Source organism: Tachypleus tridentatus, chromosome 9, assembly GCF_004210375.1.
Source record: "Tachypleus tridentatus isolate NWPU-2018 chromosome 9, ASM421037v1, whole genome shotgun sequence".
NCBI classification, from domain to species: Eukaryota; Metazoa; Arthropoda; class Merostomata; order Xiphosura; family Limulidae; genus Tachypleus; species Tachypleus tridentatus.
The window spans coordinates 151,062,547-151,085,547 of NC_134833.1; the positions used below are offsets into that span (position 1 = coordinate 151,062,547).

Genomic DNA, 23,001 nt, shown 5'->3' on the forward strand with positions numbered 1-23,001 from the left:
TAATCTAATCAGATTTCAAAGTTATATTGTGTTGCTATATCTGAATGTTTGTCTTTGTTGCTATGTCATGTTGACAGTGTGCAAGTCATTACACCTGGTAAATAAGTGACTCACAATATCGTCTTTGTTGCTCATTACACCTGGTAAATAAGTGACTCACTATATCGTCTTTGTTGCTATGTCATGTTGACAGTTTTGTGCTAGACCATGTTCATTTGTATGCCAGTCATTACACCTGGTAAATAAGCGACTCACGATATCGTTTTTGTTGCTAGACCATGTTCATATCGTGGTAAATAAGTGACTCACTTTGTTGCTATACCATGTTGACTCGTGTGCACGTCATTACACCTGGTAAATAAGTGACTCACTATATCATCTTTGTTGCTAGTTCACCATGTAAATTCACTATATGTTTTGTTGCTATGCTATGTGCAAGTCATTACACCTGGTAAATAAGTGACTCACTATATCTGACTTCTGTTCTTCTTCGCCATTATCCGTTTCGATACTAACTGGATCAGTAATGACGTACGTAATTTGACCCATAACTTGAGTCACTGTAATTAAACTGGAAGACGGTTATTTTAATAATCTCATGCTTGATTTTGAGCGCCCTCAACAATAGCCTTTGTTCTATGCAGTATACATAGCACGATTGTCAGGAAGCCGTGTGAATAGGTTGCTTATCGGACATATTCTTTACACATGTGTAACACTCTATCAAACAATAGGTCTTAATGGTTTATAGATCTAAAAAACACGTGCTTTAAACTTCTGTAATACTGGAACTTAATGTGTTTTAGATGTTTAGTACGTATGCCCTCATATTACCGACTTGTTTTCATGCGGTAAGTCCACATATTAAGTGTAATCTCTTGTGATTAGTGAGATGAAGTTCAGTATTGGTGGCATTTTTGTTAAAATTTTTGGTATTTGGGGATCATGTTATCTGAGGATCCCTGACTTCTTTGATTTATATTTTTATATAAGTAAAACACACACACACATTGTTTGTTTGTTTTAATTTCGCGCAAAGCCACACAAGGGCTATCTGCGTTGGTCGTCCCTAATTTAGGAGTGTAAGATTAGAGGGAAGGCAGCTAGCCATCACCTCCCACCGCCAACTCTTGGGCTACTCTTTTACCAACATGTACTGGGATTGACCATGACATTATAACGCCTACACGGCTGAAAGGGCGAGCATGTTTGGCGCGACGGGGATTCGAAGCCACGACTCTCGGATAAGGAGTCGAACGCCTGAACACACTTGGCCATGCGGGGGTCCACACACACACAGAGTTATGTTTCAAACTGTGGCATGTGAAACCACAAACAATTGCGCTAAAAATCATCGTAATGGATATCCGATAATGTGCGTGTGTTTTTCTTATAGCAAAATCACATTGGGCCATCTGCTGTGTCCACCGAGGGGAACCGAATCCTTGATTTTAGCGTTGTAAATCCGTCGACTTACCATTGTCCCAGTTGGGGACACATAATTTTGTGGATGTCGTGTGGAAATTATTCTTAGTTGTTGTTGTTGTTTTTGAACGTGACGAAAGTCCTGGAAGCAGTTGTGTGGAACAGTGTGACCATGGCTTTACTTAAATAAAATGAACTGCACAGAGATACCGCCCATTCCATGACGTTTTAATTTATAAAGTTGGATTCATAAATAAAATTTCTTTTCACAACATATTAATATACATAAAACATGCATGCTAGGCGTTGAACAACCAAACCTAATACTGGACCAAACACACGCACAGTTTGGTGTGCTCTGAAGAACACTCTTGTTACGACGGGATGAAAAAAAACACGATAAAACCTCTGAACTAGTTGAAGGCAGTCACAACAACAAAAAAACAAAACGAACTTGAATATTAGTACCACTAGTTAAAACTTATTAAGCCAGTTAGGGTGACGCTAATTAAACCATTTAACAGAAAAAAAACAAACAAACTAACCACTATAATTAAAACAATCCTATAAATATCCACCAGAGGGCAAACATAAGATCAATATTTTCTGAGCACATACTCACACAGATAATACGCATTATCATTGTCACTACGGTAACGCATCATTACTGTCTCTATGGTAACAATAATTATTTAATTGAGCTGGTGTGTCAAGAAGAAACTGACACGTCTTCATCCATCTTTGGGATTTCGTCACTTCTTGATGAAATAGACGTCGATACTGGTATTTCTTAAGGGGTTGTGGCTAACAAACAGAACAGCTGATATATCACCAGTTTACACTTCACTGTCTGCATTATCAACACTTGTTGATTTAGTAAACAGATTTTTCAAACAAATTTTTTCGTCGGACCTCGGAGGCATTTGCACGAAGTGTAATTAGCCTAAGAATTTCGCGACTTTTGAATGTACAAATTTATATCGGAATACGAGTCGTAAGTTACTGTTCGTTTTCTAATTTTATACATATAACACTAACAAATATTTACGAAAATCTCAACAGTTTAGAGCAACAACGACAACACAAGCAGTTTAAAATAGAGCACATATTAACTAAGTTACATTACCAGTTTACTAAAAAGACGTAGAAGTGAATAAAAGAAGTCGGAAAGAGAAAACAAAACGCAATGAACGATTATGTTGTTGATTTGTTTCGCGTCACGTGCGATAATTTGTTCACGTGCAAATAACCGGAAAACATGTGATCTTTCCGCAAAATGAAAAACTTATCTGGATTCATTCGTTTGTTGTTTAACACAAAGTTACTCAATCGAAACCCAATTTTTTTAGAGTTATAATCCCTCAGACTTCCCACAGTTTATAGACGTTGCATTGTGATAAAAACTGTATACGTTTATATTCCTGAAAGTTCATTAATCAGTAACAGACTTAAAGGTTTCTCTGTTTATAAATAACGTACCAAAAACCCATATTTGAAGAAGAAGGGACAATCTGGTTACTGGTAGCGGTTTTGAATATATTTTAAAGGAATTTATTTGGAAATGAACCACAACATCGCGTACTTCGTTTCAAAACCGAGATATATCAGAAACGATGTTAGAGTACGAATTGCTTTTGGGTTTTACAGTATGACGAAAGGCACTAGACATTTCGAAACATGTCTATTTACAGCTTATAAACTGATGTTACTGTATTCTGTATCATGTAGCAACTGAACTATATATCTCAAAAACAGAAGATCTTTTTTAAATTAGTTTTGAAGTGTTGAAAATCATTATTCGCATCACCTCTAGCACAGGATGTTTATTTATTAGATCGGAGGAATAACACGTGCAGTGTGTAAACAGGCTTCAAGTTCTAATCATCACAGAATGTTTATGACATTGTTCTTTTCTTAACAACTGAACAATAAATGTCAGGTATACATATATATATACAGGTGTAACTCAACCCTAACACTAAACTTTTCGTGGGTAACCTAACTTTAAAAGAAATCCACGTCTTTCTGTTACAACTCACTAATTTTCACCCAAACACAAGCATCACAACAGAGATTGAACAAAACATCAACAATGCGCTTTTATTTTTAATTTATGAAAGTGAGCTTTTATATTAGAAACATTTGAAAACCCTATCTAAGGGTGTCGTCCTGAACAAGGAACGTGTATACGTGATCATCTCGACATATTGTCGAAAATTAAATGACTTCAGGTCGTAACGTGTTTTTTTATTATTATTTTTGCTTTCTGTTTCAAGTAACAATCGTTCAAAACGCTTAGCACTATTTTGTCGAGCAAAGTGCGTCAGGTTGTATTCTTACGTTCCTTGTTTTTTTAAAGTCAGTTTCTTATATCATAAATACCAGTTTCTTAGCACTTAACGAGTGCAGCAGCTCACACGAGACGAGAGTTTAAGAAACGATAAATAACAAAAATTCAACATATTTCTGCAGTTTGGTGTGGGTTTATTAAACTCATAGGAAATATAGTTTAGAAAATGAATATTTTATGTTCGGATTTGTGGTCCTGTTTCTGATACAAACACACAAGCCTCCCAGTGGACCATTGAAAAAACAAACAAACACAGCTTTCAAAGCTTCCTTTTTCTAAAAAAAAAAACAAAAAAATTGAACAAATAGTGGTTTGACAAACCAAAGTACTAAGGTAAATACACATAAATAATTTATAGTTGGCAAATAATAAACCTGAATTTATATACCCATCTGTAAAATATCCACAGAGAAATTCCTTGTTTTGTATGTAACAACAGGTTTTACTGTGAAGGTTACCATAAATTTTGATAATTAAACCTAAATTATTAGTCTAATAAGAAATGTTATAAAATTCCATGGATCGGTATTCAATAATTATGGTAATATCACGACCAAATCCCATAATCCCAGAGTTACTGTTTCGTTAAAAGACTTATGGTAACCTTCAAATTTATGTATTCAAAGGTTTCACTAGGAGGCCTGATCACAGTTATAAACTACTCAACAAGGCATTTGGTGTTCTGTCTTCTACATATAACAAGGGCACAAAAAAAACAACAAAACTTACGCAGCATATAACTACGCATATTCCGTGAGATTTTCTTACCTTTCTAAAGATTTGAATGTTAATAATGAAAAGGAAAACAAACACTCACGTGGACAGTTCATCACTAACAGAAGGCATGAGTGGCGCAGTGTTCACTCAACATCGTATGATTCTCGTTTTCTAAAAAGTTTCAAATCCATAATGGCGAGAATTGAGGTTTGGCATCATTTTGAGCGAAATAAATAGATTCTTGTGCTGTGAACGGAGAGCTCACCTGCGCCTCCTAGATGTAATTCTTAGCTAGTTTGAGGATGAAATTTGATACGAGGTTCGTAACCCACTAACATCTAGGCACTTACGTAAATCATGTGGATACCTGAATTCCCGCCATTTTCAAATAATACCTCGTTATTTACATTAATTACGAAAAAATCTACATATACACACAGACACACACACTGCACATATCAAGAGTGGGAAATTAAAATGTTATATTATATTTTAGCACAAGTACAAAACACTAGTTTTACTCTATAAACTCAATAACTACAGGTTAAATTATCAGCTTTAGAAGTCGGCTTGATTGTCAAACCCGGAAATGACGTTGAGTTAAACAGATTGTTCGGATGACCGGAAGTGACGTCGAATAATCAATCCCCCCCATTGGCTTGGCCGGGGTTTCATAATTTTTGAAGATATTCGTGCCAACAATGGAATACGTAATTTTGTTGCTGTTATCCTGGCAAAGAAATTAAACACAAAAACACCGAAAAGTATATAATACTTGATGTGAGGACTGAAACACAAAAGGACAGTCTCAGATGTGATGTCATATATCAGATTTTGTTTCGACTTCGCCAATATTTTGACATCGTGGCACCACGATTACTACATGTGCTGGAAAGAACATTTTTCTAAGACAATATTTTTTGGCCTATTTGGAGGATAATTTAAATTGTGAACAGCTGCTGTATTCTTAGAATGTTAGAATGTGGATATTTGGATTATTATTCTGTTGTCTGATCCAAAAGTCCCGTAGGAATAAAAAAAAAAAACGTAACTGAAATAGTTCAACATATTAGAAATATTTATTTCTATCGTTCTTAAATGTTTCACGAAGTTTCCCTCGAGTCGGAATCCCTACCAGTTGTTAAACTTGGAACGGAATCCCTTTCTGGTAGCATACCTGAGGTGCTATTGTCCCTAGAATCAGTGTCCCTGTCGGTTAAGTAAGCGTTCTGGTTGACCACGCACTTTCTCATATGTTTTTCGAGGGTACTTGGTACCGAAAAAGGCATTCCGCAGAAGCGACATCTGTAAACGTCCTTACCCATTCGACCATGAGTCTTCATGTGTCGAGTAAGTTTGGAGCTCTGTGCGCATGCGTAGCTACAGAGTTCACATTTATACGGTTTTTCCCCTGTATGAGACCGCCTATGGACCGTCAGGTTGCTGCAGTTCTTGAACACTTTTCCACAGAACTCGCACGTGTCATTTCTAATTTTCTCTTTAGGTTTGGAAGGAAAGGTAGATATTGGGGTGCTAGTTCCTGGAAGATGGGACGTCACCGCCAACAAGGCACTTTCACTAGTTGATCTTTGATCAGTTTCTGAAGAGGTCACACTCCCAAGAAAAAGGTTACGACGACTGGAATTTACTGAAGGCAGCCAAAGTCCAGCGTAGAGATTTTCTCGTTGGTGATCCCCGAGATCGAGCCTTAGTCGTTTCTTGTCTTCGAAATGACCATCAAAGTCAGGTAAAACACTTTGGCGAAGATTAAGCAGTGGTTGACCAAGTGCATTATTGCCTTCTTCCAGGTGTTGTCGGTCCAGTCCATTTTCAGGTAGAGTGTTGGATTTTCGTGGAGAAGATCTATCCATAGGAGCAGAAGATGGTCTCTCTTTTTTAACCAAAGACCTTCCAATTCTGTTTTCTTCCAGAGCTTGCTTGTAGGCTTCATTATATTGCTGGATGTCATTAAGTCCAATTTTCTCCATGACTTCTCCCAAGAGAGACTGACGTGCCTGAGATGTGGCGGACTGTTTCGTACACGAATCCTTGTCTCCGTTCTCGTTTCCACTATACGGATATGAAGGGTTCTTCGTAGAACTTTTCGTTGTCAAGTCTTCGGCTGCTATGTCTTCAGAATCCTCTTCTAATTCCTCCTCATCCTCTAGTTCGTCATTCTGGTTTTCTGCTTGTTCCTCAGATCCATCTTCGTCCTCGCCGTCATTGTTTTGTCCACCACTATCTTTTGCGGTCGAATCTGGTGTGGATCTAGCAGAGCAAACGCTTGCATTTTCCGCTGAATCTGGGGAGCTCTTCCAGTGGGTTTTCATGTGTCGTTTGAGCTTGCTAGCTTGAGTGCAAGCGTGATTACAAATGTGGCACTTAAATGGTTTCTCTCCCGTATGGGATCTACGGTGTACGATCAGGTTGCTTTGAAATCGAAAGGACTTCCCACAGAACTCACAGGATTTACATCTGGACGATTCTGATTGGTCTACAGGTTTTTCAGTTGGCTTGGGTGACAGAGACTGGGACAACAGTGGGGTAGAAATGGGTTGAGGTGTGCTTGATGGTGTGGATGGGTGAGGGGAGGGCTGGCTGGAAGTCACGGGATGAGCATATGGTGACGTAAGTTTTCGTGAAGATGTTGTTGTATTAGGACTTGTTGCTCCTGCTAACTGTCGAAGTCTCTGAGAATAAAAATCCAGATGTGATTCGAAACTTAAACCTATGTGAGGTGGTCGTGGTCTATCAAAACGACTTCTGTCGAAAGGGTTATACGAGTCGAACGGACTGAGACCTATTCCCCCAAGATGGTTTAGACGGTGGTACTGGTCACTAAAGAGGTCCATTCGGAAGCCATGACTAGATGGGCGGGGAAGATAATTGGGGGTGTTGAGCGCAGGGCCGAACTGCCGTTCACCCAGGGGTATTCGGGGCAGTTGTAAGTTTGGAAATGGTAGAGGTTCCAAGCCAATAGAATGGGGAATTGGTTGATCTTGGTTTACTGGAGTGACGACGAGTGGGGAAGAGGCATTCGTGGGAGAGAATGACACTGATGTTGATCTGGAACCTTCTATTAAGACCCTTTCTTTGTTGTTTGTCTCCACGTAGATCTTCATACCATGTATTCTCTGAGCGTGCTGGACCAGCATCCACGCTGAGGTGAAACTCTGTTTGCATGTTGAACACACGTGGTTACTCGGCTCTGAAAAAAAAAGATACAAAAAGACCAAATGAGACCTCTATCCATAACAATTCTTTCTCTGAGGATTATTCAAATGAGCAAAGACGAACGAATTCAGACATTAAACAGGAAATTAAAACAATCCAGTGGTCATCAAGGTGTCATTCATCACTGTCACGACCTCCTGTTGCGATCTGGGAGGAAGCTCGAAGCTTTGCAAAGTGATAGCTGATGTCTTTAATGACGCAGAGTTCTTTCATTTCCACTGGGTATCAGTAGGGGAAGATCAACAAAGTTCAAACTGTAAAATTGAAGGCGCACCGAGAATCTTTTCCGACTGATCCGCAACGACGTCCAAGAGGAGCAAGAGATCCGCTACTGACGTTACTCAAATAATGGGTCATCAATCAATCTCAGACTATGGAAAAAGTATATTCACAAGGAAAAGGACCACATGTGATTTACGCCAATACTAACTTCCGCACCAAGTGAAACGAATCGAAATCGTTTTCAAACGACACACCTACCAGAGTGGGCAAACAAGTCTCTCTATCCCTTTTGTAAATCGACGATATCCGCCGAGCTCAGGGTAAAAAAAAATAAATTTGCAAGCCTAATTTCACAATTAAGTATTGAATGTCACGTGTTTGAACTGCGTAAAACCCATCTTTCAAACGTTTTCGGAACGACTCGAATTTAAACATTACTTTGGTCTCGACCCACTTTAAACATTGCTTGGGTATAATTCTATTTGCTCTCACATTTTCAACATAACACGGAACACGTATAACTTCTATTTGGAGGTTTACAACAATTTTAAAGTTATATTTACAAGATGTACAGGATGTTCGGAAAGTCACTGTGCACTTATACATTTATTTAGCAGGCATGTTTCAATATAGAATACAGGAGGTAAATATGAATGACAATTATAAACAATGTTGAAAGTGACCCCCGTTGCCATCAATACAGGCTTGGATCCTTCTTATTTTGTTTCTAAACACCGCTATCAGTTGCTGGCTTGAAATAGACTGAATAAAATATGGTTACAAAACTGCACAGTGACTTTCCGAACACCCTGTAATATAATGCAATTTTTAGTGTAGTTTCGCTGTTTTTTATCTTTGAATAAAATAGCGTTATTTGGCATTGAAACGATACTGCCTAAAGTACTGAATAACTGTATAACATCAGGATATATAGGAGTGAAGTGATGAGCAAAATGACATGACACTATATTATCGTGCCAAAACTGGAAAAATATGATTCGTGGTTTGTGTTCCGTTGCCGCAAAACCACATTCTGTCCTTTCGGGTCGCGTTTGTGTTCATTAAAGTGATAATTCGATTAAAGAAGCTCAAGAGTGGGCGGTGGGCGCTGTTGACTGGCTTTCCTCTCTTTAGTTTATCAGTTAAAAATTTGGAAAGGATAACTAATAGTCTTTATATTGTTTTGCGTTGATAAATCCGAGACAATAATTTCTTAAAAAGCCAAGTTGTATTCAACGTTCATTTCATTATTTGGTAAAAGTACATTTAAAGAAATTTGATATATCCCTACCACGATTATCCTTCACACGTAACTATAACGGAAATATAAAAATAGCATTACATCAAGAAAGGTTTTTATTTACCTCGTGACCATCAGTCGTCAGGGATAAAAAACCAAAATTTCAACGATATTTATAAAGAAATAATCTAAAAAAAATTATAAGGTAGAGAAAAGTAAACACATGCAGAGTTAAAACTTACTAACTGTCAATGTATTTTACTGTGACTGAAATAACCAATCATGATTGAAGTGTACTGGTCAGAACACACGTGATAATGGTAAGAAAAAAAATATATAGAAATCTCGTTTTAACCATGAAAATGTCTTCCACGCCGTGCGTTATACTATTAAGGAACAACCATCATCTAGAGGCTCCTCAATAAAGTGTGCTGTGTAGCTAGCTATAAAAGGAACAAAAGAAATCTACCAGCGCACGACGGCGTCATTAGCAAAATCTATATAATATGTATTAGGGATAGCAGTGTCAATAGTGGAATTAGGACTCGTTATTTTTTTATATTTAAATAAAATAGCGTTATTTGGCATTGAAACGGTTCTGCCTAAAGTACTTAATAACTGTTTTGCATCAGGATGTATAGGAATGAACTGACGAGCAATCACGTGACAGTTTTACTTTCGAGATATATTAAATAGATTTAATTTGCTGTAATAAAATTACATTACACAGTTTCAGTTTTGTTGTCATGGCAACCACTTCATGAATTACACAATACGAAGATTATGTTAATAATAATAATAACCTTAAAAATGATATAATAAAAACAATAGCTAAGTAGAGCGTTCCACGAAAAACATAATTTTTTTTTTGATTTGTTTAAGCCAAACTCATCACAATATGTATACATGAGAATCATAAGATCTATATCAGGTTTCCTTTTCCGTATTCGAATAAATTACATCTGTTTATCCAAACTAAAATGTCTTGTAATGGGAGATGGTTTTACCTGCAGACGTCTGACGTCAACTTGTCCCTTCTGAAAAAAACCACGTTTTACTGCTTTTCGATAGCCGGAGAAACAACTTAATTCCCAACAAGCCACTGAACAGAAGTGAAATATTTACCCAAGACACGTGAGTCTAACAGCCATAAATCCTAGCCCATTTTGTCCATCTGACAAGAACAAGAGTTAGGCCTTTTTCCAAACCTAGTAATGTGGGGGTGGAAAGGCGGCAGGTCAAACAATGACTCTGCCCCACGCCCGCAGCAATCTTTACTTCTGTCTGGTCGTTTATCACCTCGTAAATTCGAGTTCCCCGCTTTGCCATTTCTATTAAGCAACAGGTTGAAATATTTGTTTTTTCTGACTCAGATGTCTGGTTTATTTTTTTTCATTGCTCTAAAGCCAAACTCCCGACTAAAGACATTATTGAATCAGTTTTTCGTTAAATATTTATTTCATTTTTTAAATATATAAAAAAAACAGCAGAAACAGAAGGAAAAATAAATCTCTCTTACGTAATAACACAGATATTTAATATACTTAACACACTTTCAGTATATATACAATTGTTGTAGATGGGAAGTTTTAGAAGCGATTTCACATAACTAGAATAAAATTATATGTTACATTTGTGATGTCGGAAAGAAACACGGACTCTAGAAACATTTTTATACAAAATGATAAAAATCGTATAACCTGAGCATTTCGTAAGGTGAACGTTTCGTCTCCAGGGGCCAAACTGCTCATAAGGAAGAAACCTTCACCTTTAGAAAACTCTCGGGTTTTAGGGCTTTAATTATATCATGTGTTGTACAGTATGACCGATATGTTGCTAGGAAGGAAATATCACGCCGTTGTAACTACAAAATATTCATTTAGAATGCAGTCATACAGTTGTAAGAATAAAACTAAATTGTAACTGTGAGGCAGTCACGTTTTTGTAAATAAACCGTTATATATCGCTGTTACTATAAAAGAAATCATATTGTTGTAGGTACAAAAACTATGCTAATGTTGTAAGTATAAAAACAGTCATTGTTGTAAGAATAGAAAATGTTGCAGCACCACCTAGAAAAACAGTCATTGTTGTAAGAACAGAAAATATTGCAGCGCCACCTATAAAAGCAGTCATTGTTGTAATAATAGAAAATGTTGCAGCGCCACCTATAAAAACAGTCATTGTTGTAAGAATAGAAAATGTTGCAGCGCCACCTATAAAAACAGTCATTGTTGTAAGAATAGAAAATGTTGCAGCGCCACCTATAAAAACAGTCATTGTTGTAACTATCGAAACAGATGTGTTGTTACCAGTATTCAGTAATGTCGAGAAACCCACTTGTTGAGAAATTTATATGCAAAAACGGCTCGTTTGGGTTGAGAAAATATTTTACCTAGAAGAGCGAACAACGTTTCGACCTTCTATGTAAAATATTTTCTCAACCCAAACGAGCCGTTTTTGCATATAAATGTTACCAGCAGTATTTTGTGTAATCGCAAAACTACACGATGGGCTATTTGTTACCTATCCATCGCTTGGAATCGAACCCCCGATTGTAACTCCTTATACTTACTGCTGACCCACAGAGGGCGCTAACAGTTTATATGATCAGAAAACAAAAGTCACGAGAATATTCTCCCAGCATAATGATATTGCATACATAAGGTACACGCAATGAATGCAAACAGCGATACGTTTGAGGGTTTAATATAGGGTGTAATACCTGTAACGGGTACAGTGCAGATAGCCAACTGTGCAACTTTACTCTTAAAACAAATAAAGAAAGCACTTAATGTGGTATGGAGGTAATAAATCACGATAAATAAACTGTTAACAACTTTGGACTTATAGTCAATTGTAAGATATGCGGCTTTTGAAACAAAAACTTAATGCAACAATTGATTACATGTTCTGGTTATTCCGTAACAGGGAATCAGACATCACTAGGAAGTTTATATCAATGTAATGGGAAGAGAACAAGCATGAAAATCTCACTAATTAGCTCGAATCATGACTGAGTTCACTCCACTTTAGGGTTAGCTAACCTTTAGGCAAGTCTGTTTCAAACTAACGTGGTCAGCTGGTCCATTTTTTTTCCTCATGTTTTCTATAATACAATTGTCTTCGAAGGACGAACCGCTGACAGACCCACACCAAAGCGAGGGGAATGTTACAATGGGAAACGGTCACCCAGTTGTTCGACTTGCTCGAGATGAAACTGATGAACTACAGTGTAAACAGACGGATACTACGTATTGAATAATAGTTAGTATACAGAGAACCGTTGACCAATGCTATTTCACAAAATGAGATAAAGAAGGGGGGGGTAATTTCTTCACTCACTTATTGCTTAACACTGCGTCACTTCCTATTGACGGAACTACTGTTCCTTACCCGTCACTCCAGAATAGCGTGCCTCTCGAATTTCGTGTTCACTACGCTGGCAGATGACCACTAGCGAAGCTCTGTAAACGTTAAAGTGATTTACATGGAAGAATGTTTTAACCGACGACAGTTAGAGAAAAGCATTCTGGGATAGGGCGCGCGTGCCGAGTATCTTCGTAAAAAAAAAATAAAAATCAGTTATCACTGTTTTACTTGTTAAGATATCGCACGCACATAATTACTGCCAGAAATAAACAGCAAACTATTTTATACATCGAAAACACCTCGGGGTTGTTACAGGTTTTCCACCATTTGTTCATCGTTTGAATTGAAATTAAACGCAACGTCCATAACTGACGAAAGGCAATTAAAATGGCGGCGGTTTTTGCGAGAGGAACACCATCCAAACGTGGACGTATCGCGGGAGTTTCATTGTTCTTGTACGCGTTAGCCATAAATCTCAACGCGTTCGCAACGTTTAGCGAACGCAATATTTGCCTTAATATCACCTGTAGCTTGTTTATTTAATATTAAGCGTGATACATTTGTAATTTTTAAGTTTTTATTACACATTTAAAACTATACCAATGCCACACTTTCTTCGTTCATAACACACACAATAAACACTAGTAATTTAAACAGTTCGTATCATAATATTATATAAATAGATAATAGATTTAACAAATAAAGCGTCACTTTCTTAAGATTAGACTTTCGTGGACATCGTACGAAATTTATTAATAATGAAAATAATCTTGCGTGTTTGTGTCTTTAGAGCAAAGCTACATCTATCGCAAGTAAAAACCATCTAAGTTTTTTGTGTTTTTTTTTAATTTCGCACAAAGCTACTCGAGGGCTATCTGTGCTACCCGTCCCTAATTTAGCAGTGTAAGACTAGAGGGAAGGCAGCTAGTCATCACCACCCACCGCCAACTCTTGGGCTACTCTTTTACCAACGAATAGTGGGATTGACCATCACATTATAACGCCCCCAAGGCTGGGAGGGCGAGCATGTTTGGCGCGACTCGGGCGCGAACCCGCGACCCTCAGATTACGAAGCGCACGCTTTAACGCGCTAGGCCATGCCAGGCCCCCCATCTAAGTCCATAGACTGTCCCACCAGGGAACATTAGTTTGGTTTGTTTGAACTCATTTGCTAATTGAAAGGTCTGTTTAATTAACAATTAAACGTACATCCTTTTATGAAAAATATAATTCATCTGTTAAACCACAAGTTGTATTGAAGGCGGACCTATCCTCCTGTTTAAGAAAATCGCTTTTCCCCTAACAGTATGGAGTAAGGAGAACAGGGGAAGAGGGGTTGAAACAATAGTTTATAATAATATTGAATGTTCTGCTGGATAGATAGTTTTTAAAGTTTCTTTCACCCCCCACCAACCGGATAAATGACCCTTACGTTCTTTTCGTATGTAACTCACCGTCCACCAAAAATATACAGTCCAGTCTTTGTACAAGGACTCGTAACCCTTAAATCGTGATTGGTTCAATCGTTCAGTGCAAAGAGAAGGTCTTGGTTACATTTGTCATATATAACGCACGTGCATAATTTCTGGATTTAGGCTCAAATCAACTCCACAATTATTCACGAAGGACGAATCGCTGACTATTGGATACCGTAGTAGAAAGTCATACTTTAGAAATAACGCGTAAAGAGCGTATCACGCCAATATACATTTATTTATAAATTTATTTCGGTAAGATATTGTTCTGACAGACGTCCGTTGCAAATCAAAGATCTGTTTAATATCATATTAGACGTTAGATTATTCAAATAATTATGGCCACAAGTAAATAAGAAAGGTGCAAGTTGATTATTTCTAGGAGAGTTATTTCTTTCTTTTTTTTTTTTTGTTCAATGGCCGTCTCCAGTTTCCACGTGCTGTTGTCTAGTTATCGAACCGTTTTAAAATTTTAAAGTTCACCACACACTGCGGTGTTACATTCAGCTTCCACCCCTAACGAGAAATGGTCTAATCTAGATTGTTACCCTGGTGACTGGGCTAGCTCGCCAGGAAACGCCGAACCCTCTGCTAGAGATTCCGTAAATGTCATTAAAATTTGATTTCAACGCTAGGCGAGGGGCGGGTAAAAAGCCTGAAACGTTCTTTTGCGATCAATGGAGCTAATCAGATATTCTGTTTTGATTTTTTTCTTGTCACATGAACTTGTCACAAACGCTCGATCTTTACGTGTTTTCCCGCTGTCGCGCTTTGCTCTTTTTTTTTTTTTTTTTTTCTAATTACGACTCCTCTTTTGTAAGTTGGAAACGGCTTAAATTATATAACTATGTTCTCGGCTACTTTAAAATAAAAACGAGACAAACAAATAACATTTGAACAAAAATCGGCTGACGACTCCATGTACAGAATCGCTCATCCAACTCGCTTCGACACTCCACTCATGTAGTTAGACTATTTGTGCGCGGTAAAAATCTCCGCATACATTTACGTATTTATCGACTAACTTGAATATTTCTTCTGGATAATAACGCGAATATCCAATTCTCGTAAACTGCAAGTTCAACAGAGTTGTAATAATATTTATGTAAGAAAATTGCGTCGACTATTTTTAAGTATTCCGTTCCAAAACCAGCACAATTCCAACTAATCATTTGTACCTTCAAGTTTCCGTTGGTTATCTGAACAACCATGTCGTTCTGTTTTCAAGCCCTCGTTTAAATAACACGAGAAAACTGTTAAACAGTGAAGTTCCTATGTGACGTTATCTTTCCGTAAGCACAAATGAAACAGTTAATCCTAACAAATATTTATGGCTTTTTTTTTTTTTAAATTACTTTATTATAATGGTCTTCAAACAATTTTTGTTACTCAGAAACCTAACAGAAATTTCTGTGCCATGAATACGTTAGAATTTTCGAATTTTAAATTCATGAATATCTAAACATTATCCTTATTTAATGAATCACCGAGACGAGCGTCAGAAATACAAAGTGACCATTCATCACTCGAGATGCTATCAGCAGAACTAGGTCTGGCCAACTGGGAGATAATAGGCCGACGGACAAGAATATTATATTTTCTGGACAAATTGGTAGAAACTAAATTAGACATATGGTTGAAGGTCGAGTGAAATAAATCGTTTAGAAGAAAGATAAATGAAGATGGAAAGTAGCGAGTAAAATCAACAGATAAGGAAAAACGAACGTATAATTCCACTAACACGGACTAATTCTCTGTTTCTTAATAGATTCAGAAACTTCGAAGAGACACATTAACAGAATGAATGTATACTATCTACACACCGACAATGGAAGATCTCAAGAGTTGGGTAAAAGACGTTTCTCTTGTAATTTCGGTGAATCTGAGGCTAGTTGATACGTGGGTGTGTGGGTGGGTAGACCGTCTCAAAGTGTAATTTATCTTCATTATCATTCAGAACTGTTCTGCTTCAATGCATTTTACATCTGAATAATAATTAATGAACGGTCGAGTCGAATGATTCGAAGGGACATCTTTAAAGGGTCTATTGGAATCATATAAAAAAGCAACAAAAGGATCCTGCTACGCTGCCTTTTAACGTCGCACGAGCAACTCTGGGGATGAGACAAATAACGGACAGCGCCCCCTAAAAATAAATAAGAAATAAATAAGCAAATTATACACAGATTGCTTACAGCCTCCAAGAGAACAGACGGATGAGGTACCTTTCAAATTTAGGAGAAATAGTTGTTGTGGGCTCGACCACAACGAAGGTTAAATAGTGCCATCTTTTATTAACAGCTGTCTACTCATCAGGTCTATCATTTGAGGGGTTAACACGCATTAAGAGGTTGTAAAGACCCAATCTCTTTTGAGTAATTCGATTCAAAGCTATAAAACTCAATCCTACCCTAACGTGGCAATTTCACTGTAATTTACCAATCATGGAAAGTAAATCGAATTACGGGAAAACGAAACGACGACCGGATAGAAAGGTTTTATTGTTGTTTTTTAATATATGTTCTGGTTTTTTCTGATAGTGTGAAGCCACTTCAACTCCCTCATTTTCCGTCACTTCCATAATATACAGAGCAACGTACTTGTCAAATATTACAGGTACTCGGAGGTCAAAAACTTTGTTCATGGTGCCTCAGTACTGCTGGATGAATGAAGCGAAGGGGGAATGGTCAGTTGGCTTAAGGACATAACGCTGCTGATAATCAGATGATTATAAGTGTGATAAAATCTTATGTTTTCTTCATTAAAGTTTTAGAGTCTGTAATTATTTTTAAGTGATATGTTCTAATATTGAAAACTGCGGTTTGTTTTTTCTGTTTTCTTCACATTCTTAAAATGTAATGGTATCTTTAACTTGTATCCCTCCTCGTTTAACCTGTCACACTTAGCTGCATATAACCAACTACAAGTGCCGGATCACCTCACCACCCAATAAAAAGGAGTAAACATAGTATATATATTAATCAATGGTGTTTTATTTTCTAAATTTATTTATAAGCAAATTCATGGCCAGGTTTGATGAAAAGAAAAACACAACAAATTCAGTTACCTGGTTCTAATCCTTTCTTCGGGAGTTTGAACCCTTTATTACCATAACACAGGAATCGATGAATCATAGATTCAGACCCGGCATGGTCAAGCGTGTTAAGGCGTTCGACTCGTAATCCGAGGGTCGCGGGTTCGAATCCTGGTCGCACCAAACATGCTCGCCCTTTCAGCCAAGGGGGCGTTATAATGTGACGGTCAATCCCACTATTCGTTAGTAAAAAAGTAGCCCAAGAGTTGGCGGTGGGTGGTGATGACTAGCTGCCTTCCCTCTAGTCTTACCCTACTAAATTAGGGACTGCTAACGCAGAGCCCTCGAGTAGCTTTGCCCGAAATTCAAAACAAACAAACAAACACAGATCCCTCTGTCCACAGTTAATTATTCAATCTTCCCTTGAAATGAAACTTCAGAAAACGAATTTTTAAAACATTGGGGCGTTGTGCACTTTTAGGACCTATTTTGAAGTACGCTGCCCTATAAAGTTCTACTAACATTCTAAAATATAACCTCAGCCCATATTTTCGTTTGGACTTTCTGTTAAAAGGATTCGAGTGTAGGCCGCCAGGAAAGTTTTTGTTTGGTTTATTTTGAATTTTGCGCAAAGCTACACGAGGGCTATCTGCGCTGGCAGTCTCTAATTTAGCAGTGTCAGACTAGAGGGAAGGCAGCTAGTCATCACAACTCACTGCCAACTCTTGGGCTACTCTTTTACCAACAAATAGTGGGATTAACCGAACATTATAACGTTCCCACGGTTGAAAGAGCGAGCATGTTTGGTGCGACGGGGATTCGAACCTGCGACATTCAGATTGCGACTTTAGTGCCTCAACCACCTGGCCTTGCCGGGCCTGCTAGGAAAGGAGTCAGCCAATAACATCTGCCACCATGAGGGCTTTTTTGTGAAAAACAATTGGATTGAATGTCACTTTTTCGACGCGCTCACAGCTGAAAATGATAGTGTTGAACTGTTTCCGTCTAAAACCTCGGGCCCTGCGGTACGTAGCACGACACGTTAATCATCAGATCAAGATAAGAACTGAAACTGTTACTATAAGACAGTTTGATGGATACAAGTAAACAGGAATGAATATTCAAACATTTCGGAGACGTGTTTATTTTAACTGTTGGTGTTATCACTGCCTCTATGCTATAGTGACGAAAAACTGATAGGAAAAATACGGTAATAAACAAAACCATTTACAGAAGAGCATTCACAATATTCTGAGTTCGTTACGAGGTAATAAAAATTAGATTTTTTTTAGGGTAAGACAAGTACCAGTTTTTAACAAATGTATTCCACTTTATTCTCAATGCATGGGTTAAGGCGTTCGACTCGTAATCTTAGGGTCGTGGGTTCAAATCCCGGTCGCACCAAACATGCTCTCCCTTTCAGCCGTGTGGGCGTTAAAATGTGACGGTCAATACCACTGTTCGTTGGTAAAAGAGTAGCCTAAGAGTTGGCGGTGAGTGGTGATGACTAGTTGCCTTCTCTCTAAATTAGGTACGGCTAGCGCAGATAGCCCTCGAGTAGCTTTGCACGAAATTAAAAAAAACAACAACATCGCCAGGCAACAACAAAAAAGAAAACCTCTTTTATCCATCCGCGAGAAAAAATAGTTCTAATGTCTTTCCTTTAATTTAATTTAACGTTGATGTGAACATCTGTATAAACAACAACAAAGGATAAACGTTATCATATGGATAGGCTTAACTATGCGAGCTTTTATAATTAATATCATGAATTCACACGTAGTTGGAGCCTCTTGAGTTTTATAAATACATAGTATGAGAGCAGAAGAGCGCGGAACCGAGTCGTGAATAAGTAATAATAATTTAACTAGTGCTGACACTATAGACGATGAATTGTGTGCACACATTTCATCAATGTCTTCTTTTGTATCCAGTGTCATCAACAGACAATTTAATTTAGTTCGCAGTATTGCTCATTATAGCCATTAGATGGCGCTTTACGTAAGTAGAAATTTCACCGTTCATCGTGCATGGTAATAATTCGTTACCAAGAGAGAAATGATCGCTGAACCACTGTGGACAAAATATTTCTTTGTTTTTAGTTACTAATGTGAATATATATATATATGGAAAAAATATATGGAAAGACGTAGTTCAAACAATGAAAAAAGCTGAACTGATGGCTCTAACGACTAATATGTGTGTATTTAGTTCATTTTGTAAAGCAACAGTTATGAAAACGAGTATGACAACAGTTGGTCGCTGTTACTAACACGTGCTAAGTAAACATTAGGCCAGTTAAAGTGTAATTTCAAGCTGCAGGAGTTTCAAAACATTAGAAAAAAAACATAAACAAAGGAAGATAACATTGAACTCAGAGAATACTAAAGAATGACGTATCGCACATTAGCGAAAAAAGTTTGTTTGTTTTTTGAATTTCGTACAAAGCTTGTTTGTTTTGTTTTTGGAATTTCGCACAAAGCTACTCGAGAGCTATCTGGGCTAGCCGTCCCTAATTTAGCAGTGTAAGACTAGAGGGAAGGCAGCTAGTCATCACCACCCACCGCCAACTCTTGGGCTACTCTTTTACCAACGAATAGGGGGATTGACCGAAAATTGTAACGCCCCCACGGCTGAAAGGGCGAGCAATTTTGGTGCGACCGGGATTCGCACCCGCGACCCTCGGATTGCGAGTCGAACGCTTTAACACACTTGGCCATGCCGGGCCCAAGCGAACTAAGACGTGTATTAATTACATGTGGATAGGTTTCACGTTTAAGCTGGAAACTTGGTTTTACTAGGAACATTAATTTTCAGTTAAACAAGGTGATAAAAATGATCGCGTTATATGATGGACTTCAAATGTTTTTAAAAAAGTAATTTTCAAGCTTTTTTAATGTATATATTATATACTAAACGTTCAGACCATAGTTTAACGTTTGATACAAATAATAATTATATGGGTTTCAACTGTCTTCATAATATTTTACTGAGTTACAAAAGTATGAAACCCACGATCATTTTATCGATTATTTAACCGAAAGCTACGCAATGGGCTGGCAATATACGCCCGGTTAGTGTAGTGAATCGAACTCCGGATTTGAGAACTGTATATCTATCGAGACTTAATGTTGGTCCAACTAGGAACAAACAGATATAAAAAGTGCCCATTAACTTCTAGCTGACTTTGCATACAAACATTGTTTGAATTAAGCACAAAGCTACACAATGGGATATCTGTGCTCTGCCCACCACGGGTATCGAAACCCGGATTTTAGCGCTGTAAGTCTACAGTCATACCGCTGAGCCACTGGGGGGCACATACAAACACACACACACACACATGTGTATGTATATATTTTTTTTAACTTGTGAACTCTGAGAACGTCTCCACACCCACGTGCACGATAGATAAATGCTTCTGAAGTCTTACTTACAACGATGTCGTTGAATGACATGACGATGTAATTTCGACGGGCACGTGACAGCAAATGTTTGTGGAAGTAAAGACAGGAACTGAAATATCTTACGAATGTACTACAGAGTTAAAGAAAATCAGTTTTGCAAATACCAGAACATAAAAACCATTTTACGTTTTCATGAACACTTTGGATGCTGTTATGGTGAAAATTTACTATAAAAATGAAAATCGCTTGACCTTCAAAGGATTCGATCCCTGCGTTGGACGGAACACAGGTAGCCTCTAGTACGGTAAAACAAACAAAGTTGTTGCAGTGGAACGTGACGCGGAGACACCAAAACTTCGAACTACATTTCAAATTTTAATTACAAAAAAAAAATGAAACAAGAAAGTAAGTTTAGCTCGATATTAACATTTTGTTTATTAATATGCGACTTGAAAATAAGACCTTAGCCCTCTGGTGACCAATAGCCTAAAACATAATTGCGAACTGAAAAACATTTTCTCTCAAATACATAACTTATAGTACATTCGAGGTTTATGTGGTGTGTACATAAATAAGTGGATATGGTTAACTGGATCTTCTTTTATCAATACAATTTTCTGATATATTTACTTAAAATATTACAATAAGCACATTTACGACAGTAAGTGTTCGTACCCCTGCGTCGTGAGTAGTTTTTCCTCATAACTTAAGAAGTATCATGATTAAGATAATGAAAGTACAGTATATTATAAATATTATAGTAACACACATCTACATAATTTTTTATGTAAATTGAACGATAAATAAACTGTTTATAAACAAATAACCAAACATAGGAGGGGCAGAAAGTGTTCATGTGTCTACTTTAATGGTCAGTCGGGTAGCCTTTCAGGTGAATTACTTGGTGCAATCTCTCCTCATAGACCTCCATGATTGTTTGACAGTACTCAACTGGTATTTTCATCCATTCTTCTTTACAGAAGGCCTGAAACACTTGCAAGTTTTTCGGATGACGCTGATGAACCCTGGTTTTCAACTCATGCTAAACGTTTTCAATTGGATTGAGATCGGGTGACTGCGATGGCCAATCCAGAACGCTTATATGGTTCCTCTGCAACCACGATTGCACATATTTCGATGTGTGCTTAGAGTCATTGTTGTGCTGGAAGATCTAACGACGCCCAAGCCGCAAGTTCCGAGCATCATTCTTGATATAAGTGCCTAATATATCAACGTACTCTTCTTTTTTCATGATTCGGTTGACGCGGTGAAGGCTGCCTACACCAGAAGAGCTGAAGAAACCCCACAGCATGATCGAGCCACCTCCGTGTTTAACTGTAGGGACGGTGTTCTTTGGATGATTTCGTTCCCCCCTTCTTACGGAAAATATAGCGAACATCACTGTGGCCGAAAAGCTCGATTTTAGTCTCGCCTGACCAAAGAATGCTCTTCCAATAGGTAAAGGGTTTATCTACATGCTTTCTTGCATACCTCAATCGTGTTTCTAAATGAACAGGCTTTAAATATGGAGTTCTACGAGGATGGCATGCTTTGAACCTAGAAGAGCGTAACATATTCGTAACTGTAGAGGTGCTTACTTCAACCCCAGTTTCCTTTACCAGTTTCTGTAAGTCATTACATGTTAAACAAGGGTTCCTACTAACTTCTCTGAGAACCTTCCTCTTGGTTCTCATTGGAATTTTGATGGGGCGTCCGGAACGAGGGAAGTTAGCAGTTGACCCTGTCAGCTTAAACTTGGCAATTATGCTTTGAACAGTAGATTTCGGCACATTAAGTTGTGTATCAATACCGGAAAGAGACACACGAGACTTGTATTTTACAATAATTCGGTTTTTTAAATCACTGGACAGTTGTTTTCTATTCGTTATGATGACCAAGCAGATAATGACGGAGACGGCGCTAAATTGCCGAAAGTACATTTTTTGCTGGCTAAATTCCAATAATTATGAACCCAGTGTCTAGTTCTGGAATGGTATAATGTAGTTTATTCGCCAAACTAAACAAAATTTTTACGGGAATATCAGTTTTTTCACACGTTCTGAACTGTACGAACACTTTCTGCTCCTCCTATTTTTGGTTATTTGTTTATAAACAGTTTATTTGTCGTTTAATTTACATAACAATGTATGTAGATGTGTGTTAGTATAATATTTATAATATACTATACGTCTATTATCCTAATCGTGATACTTTTTAATTTATAAGCAAAAAACTACTCGAGAGGAGAAGTGCGAACACTTTCTGTCGTAACTGTAACAAGTCAATACGTTTTTTTTTTGCTTATTTATTTGTTGTTAAGCGCAACAACTGATGACCCAATGTGCGTTTTGAAACCTATTTTTTAGTATAATAAGCCCTAAGACTTACCGTTTAGCCTAAGCCACTAGGGGAGGGATAACACGTTCTAGTTATCGAGTTCCAAGAATTTTACGAGGTTATTCCTTGGTTGGTTCTACGAACGTCAGGAAATCCCTTGATTTTTTAATCAAATGTGCTAGCATGGC

General features: G+C 37.7%; 1 protein-coding gene across 3 annotated transcripts in view; it reads right to left on the reverse strand.

Annotated features, from left to right (window-relative positions):
* Positions 1-1,632: 1,632 nt before the first annotated feature.
* LOC143226656 (BCL11 transcription factor A-like) overlaps positions 1,633-23,001 on the reverse strand; it is a 116,648-nt gene continuing 95,279 nt past the window's right edge. For all 3 annotated transcript variants that reach the window (XM_076457890.1, XM_076457891.1, XM_076457892.1), the window contains one exon: positions 1,633-7,700. In XM_076457890.1, coding sequence (XP_076314005.1) covers positions 5,596-7,700 — 2,105 coding nt within the window. In that variant the 3' untranslated portion in view covers positions 1,633-5,595. The remainder of the gene's footprint in view (positions 7,701-23,001) is intronic.